Source organism: Candidozyma auris, chromosome 1 (assembly GCF_003013715.1).
Source record: "Candidozyma auris chromosome 1, complete sequence".
NCBI lineage: Eukaryota > Fungi > Ascomycota > Pichiomycetes > Serinales > Metschnikowiaceae > Candidozyma > Candidozyma auris.
The window spans coordinates 1847571-1863659 of record NC_072812.1 but is presented as its reverse complement, the minus strand read 5'-3'; the positions used below and the strand labels follow the sequence as shown (position 1 = coordinate 1863659).

Here is a 16089-nt window from a genome sequence, read left to right as displayed (position 1 = left end):
CCTCGAGACTTTCTCACTGCGAGAAATAGAGGCTGGTATGCTGCAACGGACATGAAGTGCTTTGACAATATCTCACACAAATGTCAATAGATCAGTTCAGAGCTGAGTTTTTGAAGCTTCTTATCCAGGTAGATTAAGTACTTTATCACAATATACTTGTCTGTACCTAATCTTCGACAAAAGTGATCTCTTACATTTTGAGGGATGCGTAGTTTAATCTCGTGCTGATAATAAAAGTATTGGGTGGACCAACGAGCATTATCGACTATACTATTCACCATCTGTGCCCTCAATTTGATCTATGTCATGTGTGGCCCTACTTAATTATGCAGCATGTATTTGCAACCGTTGTGGTTTTGATCTGCCTGGAGTATAACGGTTTCCTTGCGTCAACCCAGAAAAGGCGTGAACCAAGTAAAGTCAGAGCACGAAATTGAAAACCTCAAAAGTGGAGTAATAGGCAATTTGTCTTTATCAGTATCTGAGCGCAATTCAGCATTTTCTGACTCGTTCAAGTCGTAATTTTGTATCTTGTGTGGTTTCTAGGACGGTAAACTGCATTACCATTTCGCACCCGATTTTTCCCCGGGCGCAGTGAGAAAATCATAGGACTAGCAAGCTGCAACAAGAAGAATCTGTGTTCACCAAAACGATAATACCACCCTTGAACTTCCATTTTTAGTACTCATACCTGGTGATTACATTAGTTTCAATCAAGCAAGGCATATTATAGACATTGCGTTCGCTTCATTTTCGGCATAACCTCAGAAATTTACTTTCTCGCCTGACCCATTTACGCTGTTGACGAAACACGATCACATCACACTTAGGGTTCCAGTTCCCTCGAGCATTCTCCTTACCATCAATCATGTCTTCACATCCAAAAGTACGCGGGATATGGGGCATACTACGCAAGTACATGCGCTTCATAGGCCCCGGATTGATGGTGTCAGTTGCATACATGGACCCTGGTAACTACTCCACGGCAGTAGCTGCCGGCTCTGCTTTCCAGTACAAACTTCTATTTTCCATTTTTCTTTCCAACTGTCTAGCAGCATTTCTTCAAACGCTATCAGCAAAATTAGGGGCGGTTACTGGGTTGGACTTGGCTGCCAACTGTAAGGAAAACCTACCGCACAGGCTAAACATCTTCATGTATATTTTGGCTGAAATAGCCATCATTGCTACAGACTTGGCTGAGGTTGTTGGAACTGCTATTGCCCTAAATATTTTGTTCAACATACCTTTGGCTTTGGGTGTCGTCATAACCGTGATAGACGTGCTAATCGTTCTCATGGCTTACAGACCCAACGGTCCTCTCCTATTCATCCGCATCTTTGAGTCATTTGTATCAGTTCTTGTTGGCGCAACAGTCGTATGTTTTGCTATCGAGTTATTTCAAGTTGCAAAGGAGCCTTCATTCTCCTTAATTGAGGTTTTGAAGGGGTTTTTGCCGAATGAAAAGGTTATTGACACGAGTGAACGTGAAGGAGGTAATGGCCTCTTTTTGAGTTTGGCAATTATGGGTGCTACAGTCATGCCTCACTCATTGTATCTTGGGTCAGGCCTTGTACAAGCTAGGCTCAAGGACTTCGACATCAAACACGGCTATTATATCCCTCCAAATGCCGTCGATGAATCTACTACAAGTGATAGTCTAGATGATTCAGCGGTTCACCTCAACGGTGACGACTTCGCAAGTGCTGTTGGAGCAAAAGAAGAGGAAGAATATTATAGACCCTCGGTGCACGCTATCAAAGACACTATGTCATACACTATCGCAGAACTTGTTATCTCGTTATTTACGGTAGCTCTATTCGTCAATGCCACCATCCTAATTGTCGCTGGAGCCACGGTAGGAACGCACAAGAAAAATCACATTCGTGATCATGATGATGGTGATGACTCCGACTCGGATGACGAGGGGGCTTCGAATGCAGACTTGTACACCATCTACAATTTACTTTCCACTCATCTTTCCAAGACAGCCGGCTTCGTTTTTGTCCTTGCACTCCTCTGCTCGGGCCAGTCGGCTGGCGTTGTTTGCACACTTGCTGGTCAGATGGTGTCTGAAGGGTTCCTCCTGTGGAGTTTTCCACCTGTGATTCGTCGACTCATCACTAGAGCCTTGGCAATTGCTCCCTGTCTCGTCGTTGTGATGATGACAGGAAGAGAAGGCCTAGCAAAGACTTTGAATGCCTCACAGGTGGTCTTGTCCATCTTACTCCCCGTTGTGACTGCCCCATTGATTTATTTCACATATTCGAAGAAAATCATGAGCGTTCCAATTTTGGTGAGAGATGGCGATGAAGACGTTGATACCATTTTCGAGGAGGAGGCAGCGATAGGCGGTCTTTCTGAGACTGGCACACAAAACACAATAGTTCCCCTGAGAAATCGATTCAATGTTGGCGAGCCGGCAATTAGATTACAGGATCTAAGGAATGCTCATCCATGTGTTGGTTGGGATGACGAAACAGATGATGAAAGTTACGAGCGCCAGAATTTGGTGCTGCAGCAGAGCAGCTCTCAAATTGCGACAGTCATGGGACCTCGAAGAGGCCCTCACGAATCCTTACCTGTATCTCCGAACTTTGGCCCAATGGATGAGCCTTCTGATGCCATTCGTATTAAGGGTTACAGTGATATGAGTAATGGTCCATGGATGAACTTCTTTGCAATAACGTCGTGGGCATTTGTGACAATCCTTAATATCATACTAATTGGAAGCTGGGTATTAGGATATGATGTCCCACTCTAAGCATGTTTCTGGTGTGATTTTCTGTATACTACTATACTAGAGAAAGAATGTTCCACGTCAGGCTTTCAACGATCTGAGTAAAGTAATGTAAGGTTACATGCCCTTTGGCCGAAGCTAAGTGGAAGGTAATATGAATGGCGGTATTTTGTAGAAACGTTTTAAGAGGTCAATTGTTTTGCCTCCTGACCTTATGTTTACCCAACATCGCAACCACGAAGTTGTGCACTACGCACCATATCATGGCGCTGCAGAGAAGTTGTACGTCTACAAAAGTGCGATAAACTTTCTTCAACGCAAGATCACCAAAAGTCGTTAATGGAGAAATTTATAGAAAGTCTGGAGCAGCTTCTTGAAGCGTTTCCATCTGCTACGTTGTCAATCACATATTCGAACGCAGCAAAAAAGACAAAGCACAACAACTCATCAAAGAAAGCTCAGAATGTGGTGAAATTCAAGTGCACAGAACCGAAGCTGGGGAAATGCATTCAATATTCAACATACAAGGCCAAAGAGTTGTCGAGGCTTTTAACCTTTTTTGGTCCCCGTGGAGTCAGCAAAAAAAGAAAAGCAGAAGATGAAGGTGCCACAGACCAAGCGCTCAAACAGGCCAAAAGTGACGTTGTGGGTGTGGCCAGTATCATGAGTAATACGAAATTCGAGGAGCCACTAATTCAGCAAGAGGAGACGAAGTCAGAGGTGACACCTGTGCCAGAGGAGAATCCTGTACAGCCACCTTCATCTCTGTCAAAGAACAAGAAGAAGAAGAAGGGGAAGAAGAAGTAACTCAAGAGAAGAAGATTAATAGCATTGATGTATTAAAAAAAAGATTAGAGGGTGCTACAATCCCTATTCATTGAAACAAGCCAACTATACGGGTCACCAATCCTCCTTTTCTCTTTCTCTCCGTACGAAGATGCTCAGGTGTATCAGAAACCATTTTGGTGTCACTTACCACCAGGGAAGCTTGATCTTGACCCCCTTGTGGAGGCCGAGCAGTATAAGAGCTACTCCTAGAGTGAGAACCAAGAGTCGATACTTCCGACTCTTGCTGGGTTGAGGAGGTGGGCTGCTTGGCTCCGTAGATTCCGTGGTTTTTGAGGGAATTTGTGGGGGTGGTGTCTCCAGAGTTGGTGTCACCACCTTTGAAGGTGGAGGTGTAGTGGGACTGGATAGGCCTCGGTTCGCTTTGGGCATGGGCTTTGCCAAAGGCTGAGATATCATGGGGGGCGGTACGATGCCTCGGCTCAGAAGATGACTCAGTGCCAACACCAGATGGGTTTCTGTCAACTTTGCTAGCACCTGATTCCACAGTCTTCCTTGCGTTCTCGTCGTCGTCCGCTGGAAAAGTTCTGGCGTAACCATCCTCGTCAACAGCGATGCCCACATCTTCGTAACCATCGCTAGGAATAGACAAGGCAGCATACGAAGACTGGGAGGTTGAAACCTTGTCTAAGCCCTCGATTTCCTCCTGCTGCACCTTAGACTCTTTGTTTGGCAGCTCCGGCTCGTTGTGGGAAGGCTTCTCAACTTCAGTTGGTTCAGATACATCTTCTGCTATAACTTCGGAAGAATTCTCCTCAGCTTGTTCCTTAGCTTGTTCGTCAACTGGATTTGTAGCCCTCGCAAGCTCAATCTTGGCAAATTCAGAAATAACGGGAGCGCCCTTCTCGTCTTTAGCTGCTCTTTTGGCTTCCACCTCCTCCGCAGCGTTACCGGAGCTTTCCAACTTAGGCATTCTATCCTCTTGAGCGTAGGCAACGTCAATTGAAGCCTCCTTATCATTAGAAGTCTTCTTCACGTCTTTATCCACGGCTTCTGAATTTCCCATCGGCTTTTCAACAACCTCGGCCCTCACATCACCGGCCTTGGGCTCGTCAGCCTTCTCAATATCAACAACTCTTGTATCAGCAGGACCAGACGTATCTGCTAGCTGGCTCTCATTGTCAGCAACTTCCACCAAATCCTCAGGGTCCAAATAATTGTTGGCATTGCCATGCACGTCATGCTCAATCTTATACTTGGGGCTGGTGATCCACTGGGTGCCGTTGACAACAAACTTGAACACCAACCGCCGGGGCTTGTCCAAGTACAAGGTGCCAGCGAAGTCGCCAGTGTCGTTTTCTTTCTCAAGCACAGCCCTAGTTAACAGCCAGTCGTCAAAGTCACCCGTAACCACCACTGAACGCGTGTCAGGCGCTGCCGGCCTGGGAGTTAGTATAATGAAGAATATCTAGCTCCTTGAAATATCTCACCAAATCTTTTTCGGAGCTCATATTTGATGCGGCTCTACGTACCAGACGAATCTATGGGTGTAGGGCATTGGGTAGTGAAGAATAGGTGGGTGCTATTAGATAGGGATATGGTTTACGAATTATGGAGGAAAAGTGAGAAAGGGTTAAACAACAAAGCCTTATAAATGATTTTTTTGGGGTGAAGCACGTCGATCCGCCCACTCTCCTATCGCCCAGTGCGCCTACATGCTTCTATCGTCGCATAAGATTGCATGTTCTTCAAGGAACCATTTTGAAAAAAGCCAATTATACATGTATAAAGTATAAAGGTTGAAAAAAAGGCTAGTATCGTTGGTTTTTTTTTAAAAAAAAAAAAAAATCGATGAGTTTGGTTGCGTTCCACAACTTCCAGTTGGGGGCATTCGACGGAATGGCTCGGACTTTTTTCTCGGCCGCTTGAGGGCGGCCAGGTCCCCCATTGATCCCCCAATTCTTTTTTAGGGAGCGCCTAACCCTGTCTCACCTTAGTGCGCGGCCCCCGGCTCTACCACAGGGCGCCCAACAGCCGCCCCCCTCAACGTACTGGTCCACGATAGTTTCATTTGCCTTCACTGCGCATTTTTTATCTCTGGCTCCTTGAAGATTATCTTGTAATTCTTCTCTTCTATTTTTCTATTCTCAGCTGTTCCACTTCTTTGCTTCCATGCCTTCTGGAGGACTTGTCTCGAAATGCTTCGTTTGGGCTTCGGCCCAGTTCGTAGTAAGAACCGTTCCATTGCTTTCCACATAGGACTTCATCATCGCTCTCCTCGTATCATCTTCCACATCTCTGTACAATTTGGCAAAAAAGTCCTGCTCCTCTTCTTCCTCCTCGGGCACGTTGAAATTTGACCAGTTCACGGCTTTACGTGATGAAGTAGGGTACGCTAGAGGCGCCCTTGACTCTTCTTCCTTCACGGGCTTGATCTCTCCATGCCCTTCCAATTGCGCCCACTTCCCCTTTATCATCTTTTGAAGTGTAATCTCCAACTTGGTACTATAAATTTTGTACGTGGATTTTTCGCAGTCAATCTCTCCGTACAATGGATCAAGGTTGTAGTTGTACTCCGAGCTATCAGCACTAGGGAATGAGATTGACACCGACCTCTTCTCAAATTTCACGCTCAACGTCTCTTCCTTGACGTTTTTAGCGTAAATTGTCACCGTCACCGTCTCATTACTCTGATACCAGTCGTCTCTGATCTTCGCTTTGAGGGGAGCATGCTTATTGATTGCATCCACACTGGTCAGTTTGTGCTCCTCAGGAACCTTAGTGACTTTTGGCTTCACCTCTGCATCTACTCTTCTCAAGTCCCGCTCCGCTTTTGCGATCCAAATATCCAATGCTGGCTCGCTGCACAGAGATGCCTTAGCTTGTCTGAAGCTTTCGAGTGCTTGCACGTACTGCTTCTCTGCATAATTGATCAAGCCGTCTTTATAGAAGCATAACCCTTGGTCGTCACGCTTGCCTCTTTTCCTTGCTATTTCTTTGGCCCTCTCAATGTCTTTCCTCGCATTGCTGTAGTCGCTGAGCTTGAGGTAAGCGCCAGAGCGCTTGATGTATCCAAGAAATGCTTCTGGATTCTCTTTTAAAGCAGCGTTGTAATGTGCAATGGCACATGCAAAGTCTTTTTTGTTTACTGCTTCATCACCATGCTTAATGTGAAGCTCGGCTGCCATCTTGACTTGTGGAACAAGCTAGAATGTTACTAGAGTTTTCGCACACTACTTAATACCGCCCTAGACGTATACTTTCTACATAACTCGAGCCCTTTACCACACACGACGCATAAACCTTCTTAACTTGCCATCACCAGGCTGGTCAGGTTTACGCTCCACATTAGGTAACAATAACCAAAATATTAACATCACACTATAAGTAGCGATGAAAATAGGTAAAACAACGTACGCACCTTGACTTTGTGCGATAAGACCGGTTATGAATGGAAGGATAGCACCTCCACTGGAGCCAAAGGCAGTCATAATCGTTAAACTTACAACCTGAATTTTTCTCGGGACGATAAACGATACAGCTGTGATCATTAAGGGATAGGTGGGGCCGATAACCAAACCACCAAGACCGACAAATACACCCACAGCGATCTCATTTGGCACTACCCATGACAACACTATCATTGCAATTGCAAAAACAGCCAAAATAATGATACTCTTTCTGAGGCCAAGTTTCGTGTGAAGAGGACGTGTCAAAACAAGTCTTCCGATAGTCAATCCTGCCCAAAATCCTGACAGGACGTAACCATAACTAGCATTAACACCACGGTAGTCTAAAAGGTAAGTGACAATCCAGCCTCCAAGAGAGACCTCGGATCCTTGATAACAGAACACAAAAAGGGCAATAAACCACGTAGGAACATTCTTCAAGGCTAAGATCATGTCACTTTGTTTATTCGTATTGACACGACGCTGTGCTTCTCTGTGTTCCAAACTGTGTACTTCCTCAAGCTCGATGCCCTCTTCCTCCCTTGACCCGCTTATTAAGTGCTCAGCCTCGTCATCATGGTCCCATGGCTTCAAGTCCTCTTCGGCGCCCTTAAATGCAAGATTGGCATTGAATGAATTGACTACCATTAACGCAAGCAAAATAAGATACACATAGTTCCAATTCATCCCGTTATTTACCATACTGGTAGCTGCGAGAGGAGATATTGTGGCTCCAGCACCATAACACGCATGAAACAATGCTAAATATTTCGACTGCTTGTCAAGCTTTGATAGAAAGACATTTGACTGTGCCAAAACGGTGGCTAAACCAACTCCTCCAAAGAAGAATCCAATACAGATAAGTGGGAACGGTCCTCCACTCGCAATACAGGAGTAGCCGATCACCGACAGGCAGATTCCGTAAGTAATAGACCACCGCTTCCCAAACCAAGGGATGATCTTATGAGAAAAGCAGGCAACTATGATAAACCCCACTGCATTAGACATCCAAATAAGGGACACCACAGAGTAGCTGATATTGTAGTGAGCCTCCATTGAGGGCAAAAGTGCTCCTGGAGCGGCATCTGAGAAACCTCCACAAGCCGACCAGAGACTTACAGCTACGACTCTCCAAAGATTTCGTTGAGGATTACGCAAGGTCATTGGCTCTTGACCAGGGTGTACTGGGGGAGTGTGAGTGTTCTCTCGTAATGAAGCACCGACATTGACGTTGCCAAGGCTGGTGACATTTACGTTAGATTCTCTTGTAACTATGCGAGGTCTATCAACTGGTCTCTCCTTCACTTCCTCAAAGGGCGCCCTTAAAACCTCACTGAGAGGCTCCTGCTGCCTAACATGGGCTTCTTCATGCTTGGTAATGGACATGATTGAAAAAAAATGAGAGAACAAAAGAAGAGAAGGGTCTGCCAGGTGTTATAATAAAAGGTCGCCTTGCTCTATGCCGTTCCGTAAACCTTTTTTTTCTTTTTTTAATCTTTCGCGGGGATGAGAGTGGATCGCCGACTCCACCGATTGTTCGAGGATGCAAAGTTCTCGGAGTTGGCCAATCATGTGTTACCAGCGGCTTTCACAAGGTCCAAAAATTTCGATTTCGATAGCTCATTCATCATCTCGTCTTGTTTGCCTGAGGGTACCTTAGCCTTGCTGATTTCTTCCTTGGTCTTTACCTGGGTAGCCAAAACGGCATTGAATAACTTGACAACACCCTTTTGAGCAACTTTTTTTAACTTTTTCTCTTTTTCAATCACCTCCCTGACTTTTTCAGGCTCGCTGGCGGAAGGAAGCAAGTTTCGTATTCTGACTTTGTCTTGAAGCTGTTTCTTCTCAGCAAGCAACTCGCGTTTGGCTTTTCTCTCCAACTTATCTGACTCCATTTTCTTGAGCGTTGATTTGTTACGAGCCAAGATTGGATCGTTTCTGTCGTAAGCCTTCAACTTTGAACCAATAATGGCATTGAATGCACTGGCAAACAGATCTGCGCCATCGCCATTCACCTTCTTCTTCTTCTTCAAGGGGAATTCATCATCTGTCCTTTCGTCATCATCCTCTTCGTCACTGCTCTCGCTTTTATCTGAAGAGGCAACATCGAGATCATCTTCAATACCAGAGTCGCCTTCTGACATAGAAGACTCTGATTCGTTGTCACTTGCGTCTTCTTCAGTGACTTTCATAGTGTTTTTCTCTTCATCAGTGGCTCTTGATGCATCGTTGACAAATTCCTGAGCTGCATTTCTCTGTTTTATACCTGATTCACCCATTATACTAGCGATGAGAAGAACGGTACCATCGATTTGTGAGATGAGCAGAACAGTATTATGCGTGAGTGGAATCTGCAGGAATTTTGGAGATTCCACTAAAGAAAGGTACAACTTTTTCTTCTTTTTCTTTTCTACTTTTTTTTTGTCCTTCTCTTAATTTTGGAGTCACCAAGATATAATTGAATATCCGCTCAAAAAATAATCATCATTTTGATGTTATCATATCAGACTGTTATGACCACAAAATACTACGGAGGTCATTGAAGCTTCATCTTCCTTCTCAACTGATACGATCAAAAATTCCCTGGCAACGTTTATACACTTCTTGGAAGCTTGAGAGGATGGATTTGAATTTTATCAAACTCTTTCATTTTCATGATCGCTTTCGTCCTCGATTCTATAGCGCTTTGGGAAGTCCTGCTCAGGCATCCGTGCATCCTGCACTAGTACTAGCGCTTTGTTTATGTTTCGAATACGACACACGCATAAGACCAACGTGAGATCATGGGGCCTGATGGTGAGGTCCAGTTGTCTAGCCCCTCTAAATTGAGCTATAAGAGGCCCTTGAGCGCTATGGATCCTTCTCCATCGAAGAAGACCCTCATTATCGAGCGCTATTCTGTCCCTGAAACTTCTTCTAAACTGGACAAGAGTATGAGATACGCCTTAGGCAGAAACCTGCTTCAACAAGAGGTTGAACAAAAGCACCAAGAGCTTCTTCTTTACAAAAAACAGATTATGTCAAAGAAGACCTCAATTCACAATCAAGAGCTTGTGAACCGCAAATTGGAAGATGAGGTGCGCGAGATAACTAGAGAACTACGAGAGGTTGAAGAGAATGTCAAGCAATTAGATGAAGCTGAGAAGGATAGTATACAACAAATCGAGTCTCGCGTTCAAATCAAGAAGAGGGAATTGAAGGTGAACCACGAAAAGAAGCTTATGGATCTCAAGGAGACATTAAGTCAGGAGATAGACAAGGTAGTCGAGGAGACAGCAAGAAAAAATCAAGAGACGAAAGCAACATTGGAGATGGAAATATCAAAGCTTCGAACAAGTCTCAGGCTAGTCCAAAAAGAAAGGACGAGAAGACTCATTCAGCTTAAAGAGAATCATAGTCGATACCTTCACAGCATTAGTGAAAGCCATAAGGTTGAATTGGAGCGTGTAAGGATTGCAGAAAATGAGTTGCAAGAACAGATTCAGAACAATGAAAGGCACATAAGAGATCTTCAGAAAGAAATAACGGAGCAGTTGCATGCGAAGAAGATCTCTATGGAGCTTGAACTAACAGAGTTACAGGAGAGCTATTCGAGTCAGGAACAAGGCCGAAAGCTGATCTACGACAAGATACTTGCTGCAAATGATGCTATTGCAAAACACAAGGGTTCTATGGAGCACCGCATCAAGGAAAAAGAGGCATATGGAGTAGAGACCGAAGCTCTTCATGAGTTGTTCCCATCTTTAGAACTGAAAAGAAGACAACTTCATGCTAAGCTCCATGATTTGAAAGGCAACATCAGGGTCTTCTGCAGAATTCGGTTTGACAATTCAGGCCCTCACTCCCTCATAGAGACGTCGTCGCCTGAGGAGTTCAGTGAAACTGGCAAGCAGGATCTTGCCTTGTCCAAATCCGAAGCGACATCACAGTATTCGTTTGCTAACGGGATTCGTAATGAGCCAAATCTTTTTCAGTTTGATAAAATATTCAATACTGATGTCTCAAATAGAGAAATCTTTGAGGAATGGTGTCAATTGGTTCAATGTGCGCTTGACGGGTCTAGGGTCTGCGTGTTCGCTTACGGCCAAACTGGTTCGGGAAAGACCTATACAATGTCCAACGAAGCTGATGGTATGATACCGCTCTCAATCGAAAAAATTTTTGACGACATCAATGAGCTCAGATCGTATGGCTGGGAGCATGAAATCGATGCCAATTTCATTGAAATCTATAATGAGAATATTTTTGATCTATTCGCCCCAACGAGTCTGCCTGTGAAGCATGAGATAAAACATGATGATATGTCACAAACAACAACGGTCTCCAACTTAAGAACGAAGAGAATGCACAATGCCAAAGAAGCTCTTGAAATGCTTAGGTCGGCAAATAAGAGAAGAGCTACCGCAGCAACGGATGCCAATGAGCGCTCATCAAGATCCCATTCAGTGTTTACGATCAAAATCAAAGGCAATAATCAAAAATCAGGTGAGCTGAAAGCAGGACTTTTGAATCTTGTGGATTTGGCTGGATCAGAAAGAATTGGGAGTTCGCATGCCACAGGTGCTCGGCTCAAGGAAACACAAGCAATCAATAAATCACTCTCCTGTCTTGGGGATGTCATCTACAGCATAGCCAGAAAGCTGAACAATGGCCAAAACAATCATGTACCATACCGAAATTCGAAGCTCACATATCTTTTGAAGAATAGCTTGCAAGGAAACTCAAAGACACTCATGTTCGTCAACATACTGCCTTTGCTAAAAAACTTTGGAGAAACACTAAACTCCTTGAGATTTGCTACGAAGGTCAACAGAACCAAGGTGTCCCAGTAATCAATGGACCGAAGTCTATTCTATTTACCCCCTGTGATAAGATTGCTGTCGGGCATGTACTTCGATGCCCTTCTTAAAAGACCGCTTTGACAAACCTTGTCCCATTCTTCCTTGTGGTTTTCCGCTGCCCATTCAATTACCTTCTGTTGTTTTTCGGGATCCAAGCAGTAGTTGTGCATTGCTAAGAGAAGTTCAGATGAAAGCTCGATATTATAGTCATCAATATCACGAACGAGATCAAAAGCCTCTTCCACATGGCCATGGTAAACATGTGCTATGACATACTGTTTGAATAAACCGTAATCGGGATAGATTCCAAAGTGGGAAAGATTGTTCCAAAATTTCTTTACATACATCATATCGCTGTATGTATATGTTTTTATCATGATACGTGCTGTTTCCTCGTTAACACCGCCCTCGCTTTTGACGTTGGATGATATTGCCAAAAACAAGTCTCTGGCTTTGCCAACATTTTGCAAATTAGAGTACGCATCAAGAACACAGTTCTGAAGATCGATATCTGTAGCAGGAAGGTTTATATCCATCTTGAGATATTCGTGTAACTCAATCACACCTTGCTCGTAAAGATGGTCTCCAAATGTCTTGAATAGATACATGTACATTTCCCGTGATGGCGGTAGGTGATGATGCGCTCCATGAAGCTCATTTAGCAGCTTTATTCTCTGAAATATCACAAGCGCCGCATGAAGCCTCTGCTTTTCACAGAAGAACTTCATTGTTGGTAAATAGGTATCGAAGGGAACAGCGAAATACTTATGAAGTTCTCCGTATAGTACCCAATTTGTCTCGTAGGTTTCCTCTTGGACATAAGTTATGCAGAAATTTTGAATGATCTCAAATAGTTGACGATGTGAGTAGGCCCAACTTTGTACGAGCGGAATTCTTTTGTGAGACTCAGAATTCATCGTTGGTAACTCGCGCTTCAAAAGCTCGATCACATCTCCGACACACTCCTCTTCAAGCATTTTCTTTGCAATCAATTGGATAGCTTCTGCGTTACATGGCGTAGTCATGTGTTGCTTGATCTTTTGAAATGTCGGAAAAAGATCCATGATGCTAGTTTCGTCCTCGCACACAAGACTGATCAACTTATTGAGAGCGAGTTGCGTTCGGGGGGATGAGTCATGATCCCAATGGACAGTTTCACACTTTAATGATTCTTCGAAAATGTTGATAGCCATTTTCACGTTTTTGATACGCACAGCAGCCTCAATTCTGCTAATGAATGAATCTATTCCCGGTAACTCGTCAAAATTCGATTTGAAATAGTGCTGAAGATGATATAGAAATTCTTCATTAGGCAGAATCTTGCCTGACAATATTAATGCTTCCACAATTTTATCCTGTGCATTCTCAATGTCTTCATGCTGAAATGGGAGGAGAATTTTCTGTATCTCTTCAAGTCGGATATTCTTTCCGTCATCAAACTCTGATAATCGTAGCAATAACTCCGCTTGTAGTCTCAATCCTGCGGAAAACCTCACATCATTTTTGGCGATGTATTTTGCGACATTCTGTTGCAAATTTAGACAAATGCCACTTTTACTGAATTCTAGTAAAAGAGTTTGACTCCACGATTCATCGAGGAGGTCTTGCGCTTCTAATGCTTCGATTAGCTCGTCAAATGGTCGAGATTCTAGCTGATGAATAAGACTTGCAATTCCTTGTGACCTATTTCTATATTCCACCACTAAGTTGATGTCTTTGAAAAAGTTGAATAGTCGTAGAAGGGAGATTGTTGATAATGAGCTCAGAAAACTCATTGTTTTGAAGGTTAGCTCTTGGATTCGATATATGTGTTTGTCGAGATTTTCATACTCGTGAATGTTTGGAACCTCATCTTTGAAAACTTCCTCAACATGAGAACATAACTGCGTGCAAAATGAATCATTGACGATATTGATGCTGTTGTTACTGGCAAGTGTAAGTAATGCTTCGAATACGCCGATATTGAGACGGCCCTTCAGCTTGAGATCCTCTAGCACAACTTCCGTGAAGTCAGACGGAAGTTTCCTTGCATTGTATGCGACAATGTTAAGAGCATGCTCGAAATCCCCAAACTTGAGTGACGCAGCAAGGTCAATGATTAAGGCATATATTTCAGATGGAATTTGTAATTCTGATTTCAAAAAAAGTTGAGCTAGAGTAGCCATGTATTCTGGAATTGCAATGTTGTTCTCTTGAAGAGCCATGAAAGTCTTTCTGAATAATTCTAGGAGATCATCTATCAAGATTATTGTTGAGATGTCACCTCCATGATGATCATGTAGGTAAGTAAAGACTTTGTCTATCGTTTGCAATATATCTTTTGTGAATGCGGTGCTGGGAGCATCGTTTATGAGGTCCGTTAATTTTGTTGATAATATGCGAGCTCTTAGGCTGTTGGGAATATCTGTGGTCTTCATGTAATGCTTGAGATCTCTGATTTGTAACTGATGACGATCCTGGCTAGATTCCCCCTCTTCCATGATGATTTGAGGCTCTAGCTTATCCTGAATGCGAGGAGACGGTCGCTGGACTCGTTTGAGCCATGAAGTTATATAACGATGATTGTGGGGGGTGTAAATCGTACTCCTTGATATAATTGATGGTATTCGTCCATACCGATCAAGATGGAAACAAAAGCGGCGTAGCATTGCTAAAAGCAGAGTTTTTCAAATCATAAGATGTGCATAAAAAAGTAATGGTAGGTATTAGGTATGTAGCGCGAAAATGCCGATGATCTCGAAGCGATGGTCTATTTACAAAAGTCTCTAATTACATATATGTCTAGGCAGCGTCCTCTTCGTAGTCGGGCAAATGCAGCTGCAATCTTTTTATAGCCCAGTTCTTACCTATGAACTTCACATCTGGGTCACTCATGCCCTCAGTTCTGGTATATTCGGTCCAGTAGGTAGGGTCTTTGAAGCGAGGGTCCTCTGGTTTAAATACCCCAAGACCTTCTCTTATTTCCAAGACTTTTTGCCTAAGTTCTGCGGCAAGTTCTGATCGTAGTTTCTGAGCTTTTTCGCCGTTCTTGAGTTCCTCGCTAAGATCAGTAGGGTTCTCAAGGTCAATATATTTCTTGCATAAATCTCTCCATTTCTGTCTGTAAAATTCAATGCGCTCGTCTGGTATCATATCACCAATGGTGACATGAATCTCAGACCCCAAGTTGCTGGGGAGATAGCGCCTGATGCCTTCACCAGCAGTATCCTCAGGCGCAACTTTTTCAAATCCGTATGCGAAGATGGGCATCACAACTGGTGCTCGAGTGCTTTCTAAGATTAAACGAGAGACACCCCATTTGAAATACCTCATGGAGTTATTGTGAGGCTCTTGTAATTGTAAGACGAATCCTTCTGGGAACACATGGAACCACGAAGTTTTGTTCCTGATAAATGGCGACTTCGACATAAGTATATTAGTGGATTCCGGTGAGGGTTTGACGGATTTCACCAATTCTTTGGTGTTCTGGGACACTTCACCTAGCTTGGCGAATTCTTGAATAAGGGTAGGCTTCTCTTGCTCTCTGGCCCATGGCGAGAATTCCAAGTCCAAAGTATCGTCAGGGGAAAGAATTCTGATGGCAGCGTCCAAGGACCCTTGAAATGGACCCTCACCAAACCTCTTTGTGCCCAAGATCTTCCCTAAATTGAAAAACCATGAGAACACCGTATTGGAAAAGCAGATATTATGAGCACCAAACCCCCATCTTATTGTATCGACATCCTTAAGATACCTCATTGGTAACACAGCATAGAATGAAGGATCGTCAACGACAGACATATGGTTCATCACAGTGAGAAGCGATCTCCCTTCTTCTCGGGCCTTGGCCAAGGCAGCATCGAGCTTCTCAACGCAGTGAAGATGAGGTTTGTAAAGTAAGTTGAGAAGAATCTTGGCCTTCATGGTGACGAAGAAACACGTAGCATGGGAAGCGTAGTTCCATAGAGGCGAAGTTCGTGGATACTCAGATAAGAACTCATCGCCTCTTTTTAAGACATCTGGGAACGACATGCTTGTCACCACTGAATTATGTCAAAATCTTTTCAATAGTTCGCGGTCCCCACGCACGAATACGGTTCTTGCGCATAGAAAACGTGGAGAAGCTATTAATGCAATTTGGAAGTCTCGTGTACGCCACGCCAGTACTATTCTTCTTGTAAACTACTTGGACCAAATGTAGCAGCACTTGAAGTCAGTCCTTAACTTCGATTGGATACAGAATCACATGTCATAAGATGAGCAAGTGTCCTGAAAGTTATAGCGTTCACTTTCACCA

The 16089-nt window shown here is 43.8% G+C and overlaps 9 protein-coding genes across 9 annotated transcripts; 3 read left to right on the top strand and 6 right to left on the bottom strand. All coding sequences in view use genetic code 12, as the record gives it.

Moving 5' to 3' along the window:
• Window positions 1-868: 868 nt before the first annotated feature.
• CJI96_0000870 (divalent metal ion transporter) lies at window positions 869-2761 on the top strand (the record flags this gene model as incomplete). Its single annotated transcript, XM_029035118.2, has 1 exon — window positions 869-2761. The coding sequence occupies one exon, from the start codon at window positions 869-871 to the stop codon at window positions 2759-2761; it is 1893 nt and encodes a 630-aa protein (XP_028890360.1).
• Window positions 2762-3076: 315 nt separating this feature from the next.
• CJI96_0000869 (signal recognition particle subunit) lies at window positions 3077-3544 on the top strand (the record flags this gene model as incomplete). The annotated part of the gene is made up of 1 exon (XM_029035117.1): window positions 3077-3544. One exon carries the CDS (start codon window positions 3077-3079, stop codon window positions 3542-3544), a length of 468 nt encoding a protein of 155 aa, XP_028890359.1.
• Window positions 3545-3611: 67 nt separating this feature from the next.
• Window positions 3612-5081, bottom strand: CJI96_0000868 (uncharacterized protein; the record flags this gene model as incomplete). Its single annotated transcript, XM_029035116.2, has 2 exons — window positions 3612-4965; window positions 5056-5081. The coding sequence occupies 2 exons, from the start codon at window positions 5079-5081 to the stop codon at window positions 3612-3614; spliced, it is 1380 nt and encodes a 459-aa protein (XP_028890358.2).
• Window positions 5082-5670: 589 nt separating this feature from the next.
• SGT1 (co-chaperone SGT1) lies at window positions 5671-6711 on the bottom strand (the record flags this gene model as incomplete). The annotated part of the gene is made up of 1 exon (XM_029035115.2): window positions 5671-6711. One exon carries the CDS (start codon window positions 6709-6711, stop codon window positions 5671-5673), a length of 1041 nt encoding a protein of 346 aa, XP_028890357.2.
• A 93-nt stretch (window positions 6712-6804) lies between these two features.
• Window positions 6805-8358, bottom strand: CJI96_0000866 (uncharacterized protein; the record flags this gene model as incomplete). Its single annotated transcript, XM_029035114.2, has 1 exon — window positions 6805-8358. One exon carries the CDS (start codon window positions 8356-8358, stop codon window positions 6805-6807), a length of 1554 nt encoding a protein of 517 aa, XP_028890356.2.
• A 182-nt stretch (window positions 8359-8540) lies between these two features.
• RRP15 (Rrp15p) lies at window positions 8541-9251 on the bottom strand (the record flags this gene model as incomplete). The annotated part of the gene is made up of 1 exon (XM_029035113.2): window positions 8541-9251. The coding sequence occupies one exon, from the start codon at window positions 9249-9251 to the stop codon at window positions 8541-8543; it is 711 nt and encodes a 236-aa protein (XP_028890355.2).
• A 504-nt stretch (window positions 9252-9755) lies between these two features.
• Window positions 9756-11804, top strand: KAR3 (Kar3p; the record flags this gene model as incomplete). Its single annotated transcript, XM_029035112.2, has 1 exon — window positions 9756-11804. The coding sequence occupies one exon, from the start codon at window positions 9756-9758 to the stop codon at window positions 11802-11804; it is 2049 nt and encodes a 682-aa protein (XP_028890354.1).
• Window positions 11805-11824: 20 nt separating this feature from the next.
• CJI96_0000863 (uncharacterized protein) lies at window positions 11825-14293 on the bottom strand (the record flags this gene model as incomplete). The annotated part of the gene is made up of 1 exon (XM_029035110.2): window positions 11825-14293. The coding sequence occupies one exon, from the start codon at window positions 14291-14293 to the stop codon at window positions 11825-11827; it is 2469 nt and encodes an 822-aa protein (XP_028890352.2).
• A 301-nt stretch (window positions 14294-14594) lies between these two features.
• Window positions 14595-15824, bottom strand: TAZ1 (lysophosphatidylcholine acyltransferase; the record flags this gene model as incomplete). Its single annotated transcript, XM_029035109.2, has 1 exon — window positions 14595-15824. One exon carries the CDS (start codon window positions 15822-15824, stop codon window positions 14595-14597), a length of 1230 nt encoding a protein of 409 aa, XP_028890351.2.
• Window positions 15825-16089: the final 265 nt, after the last annotated feature.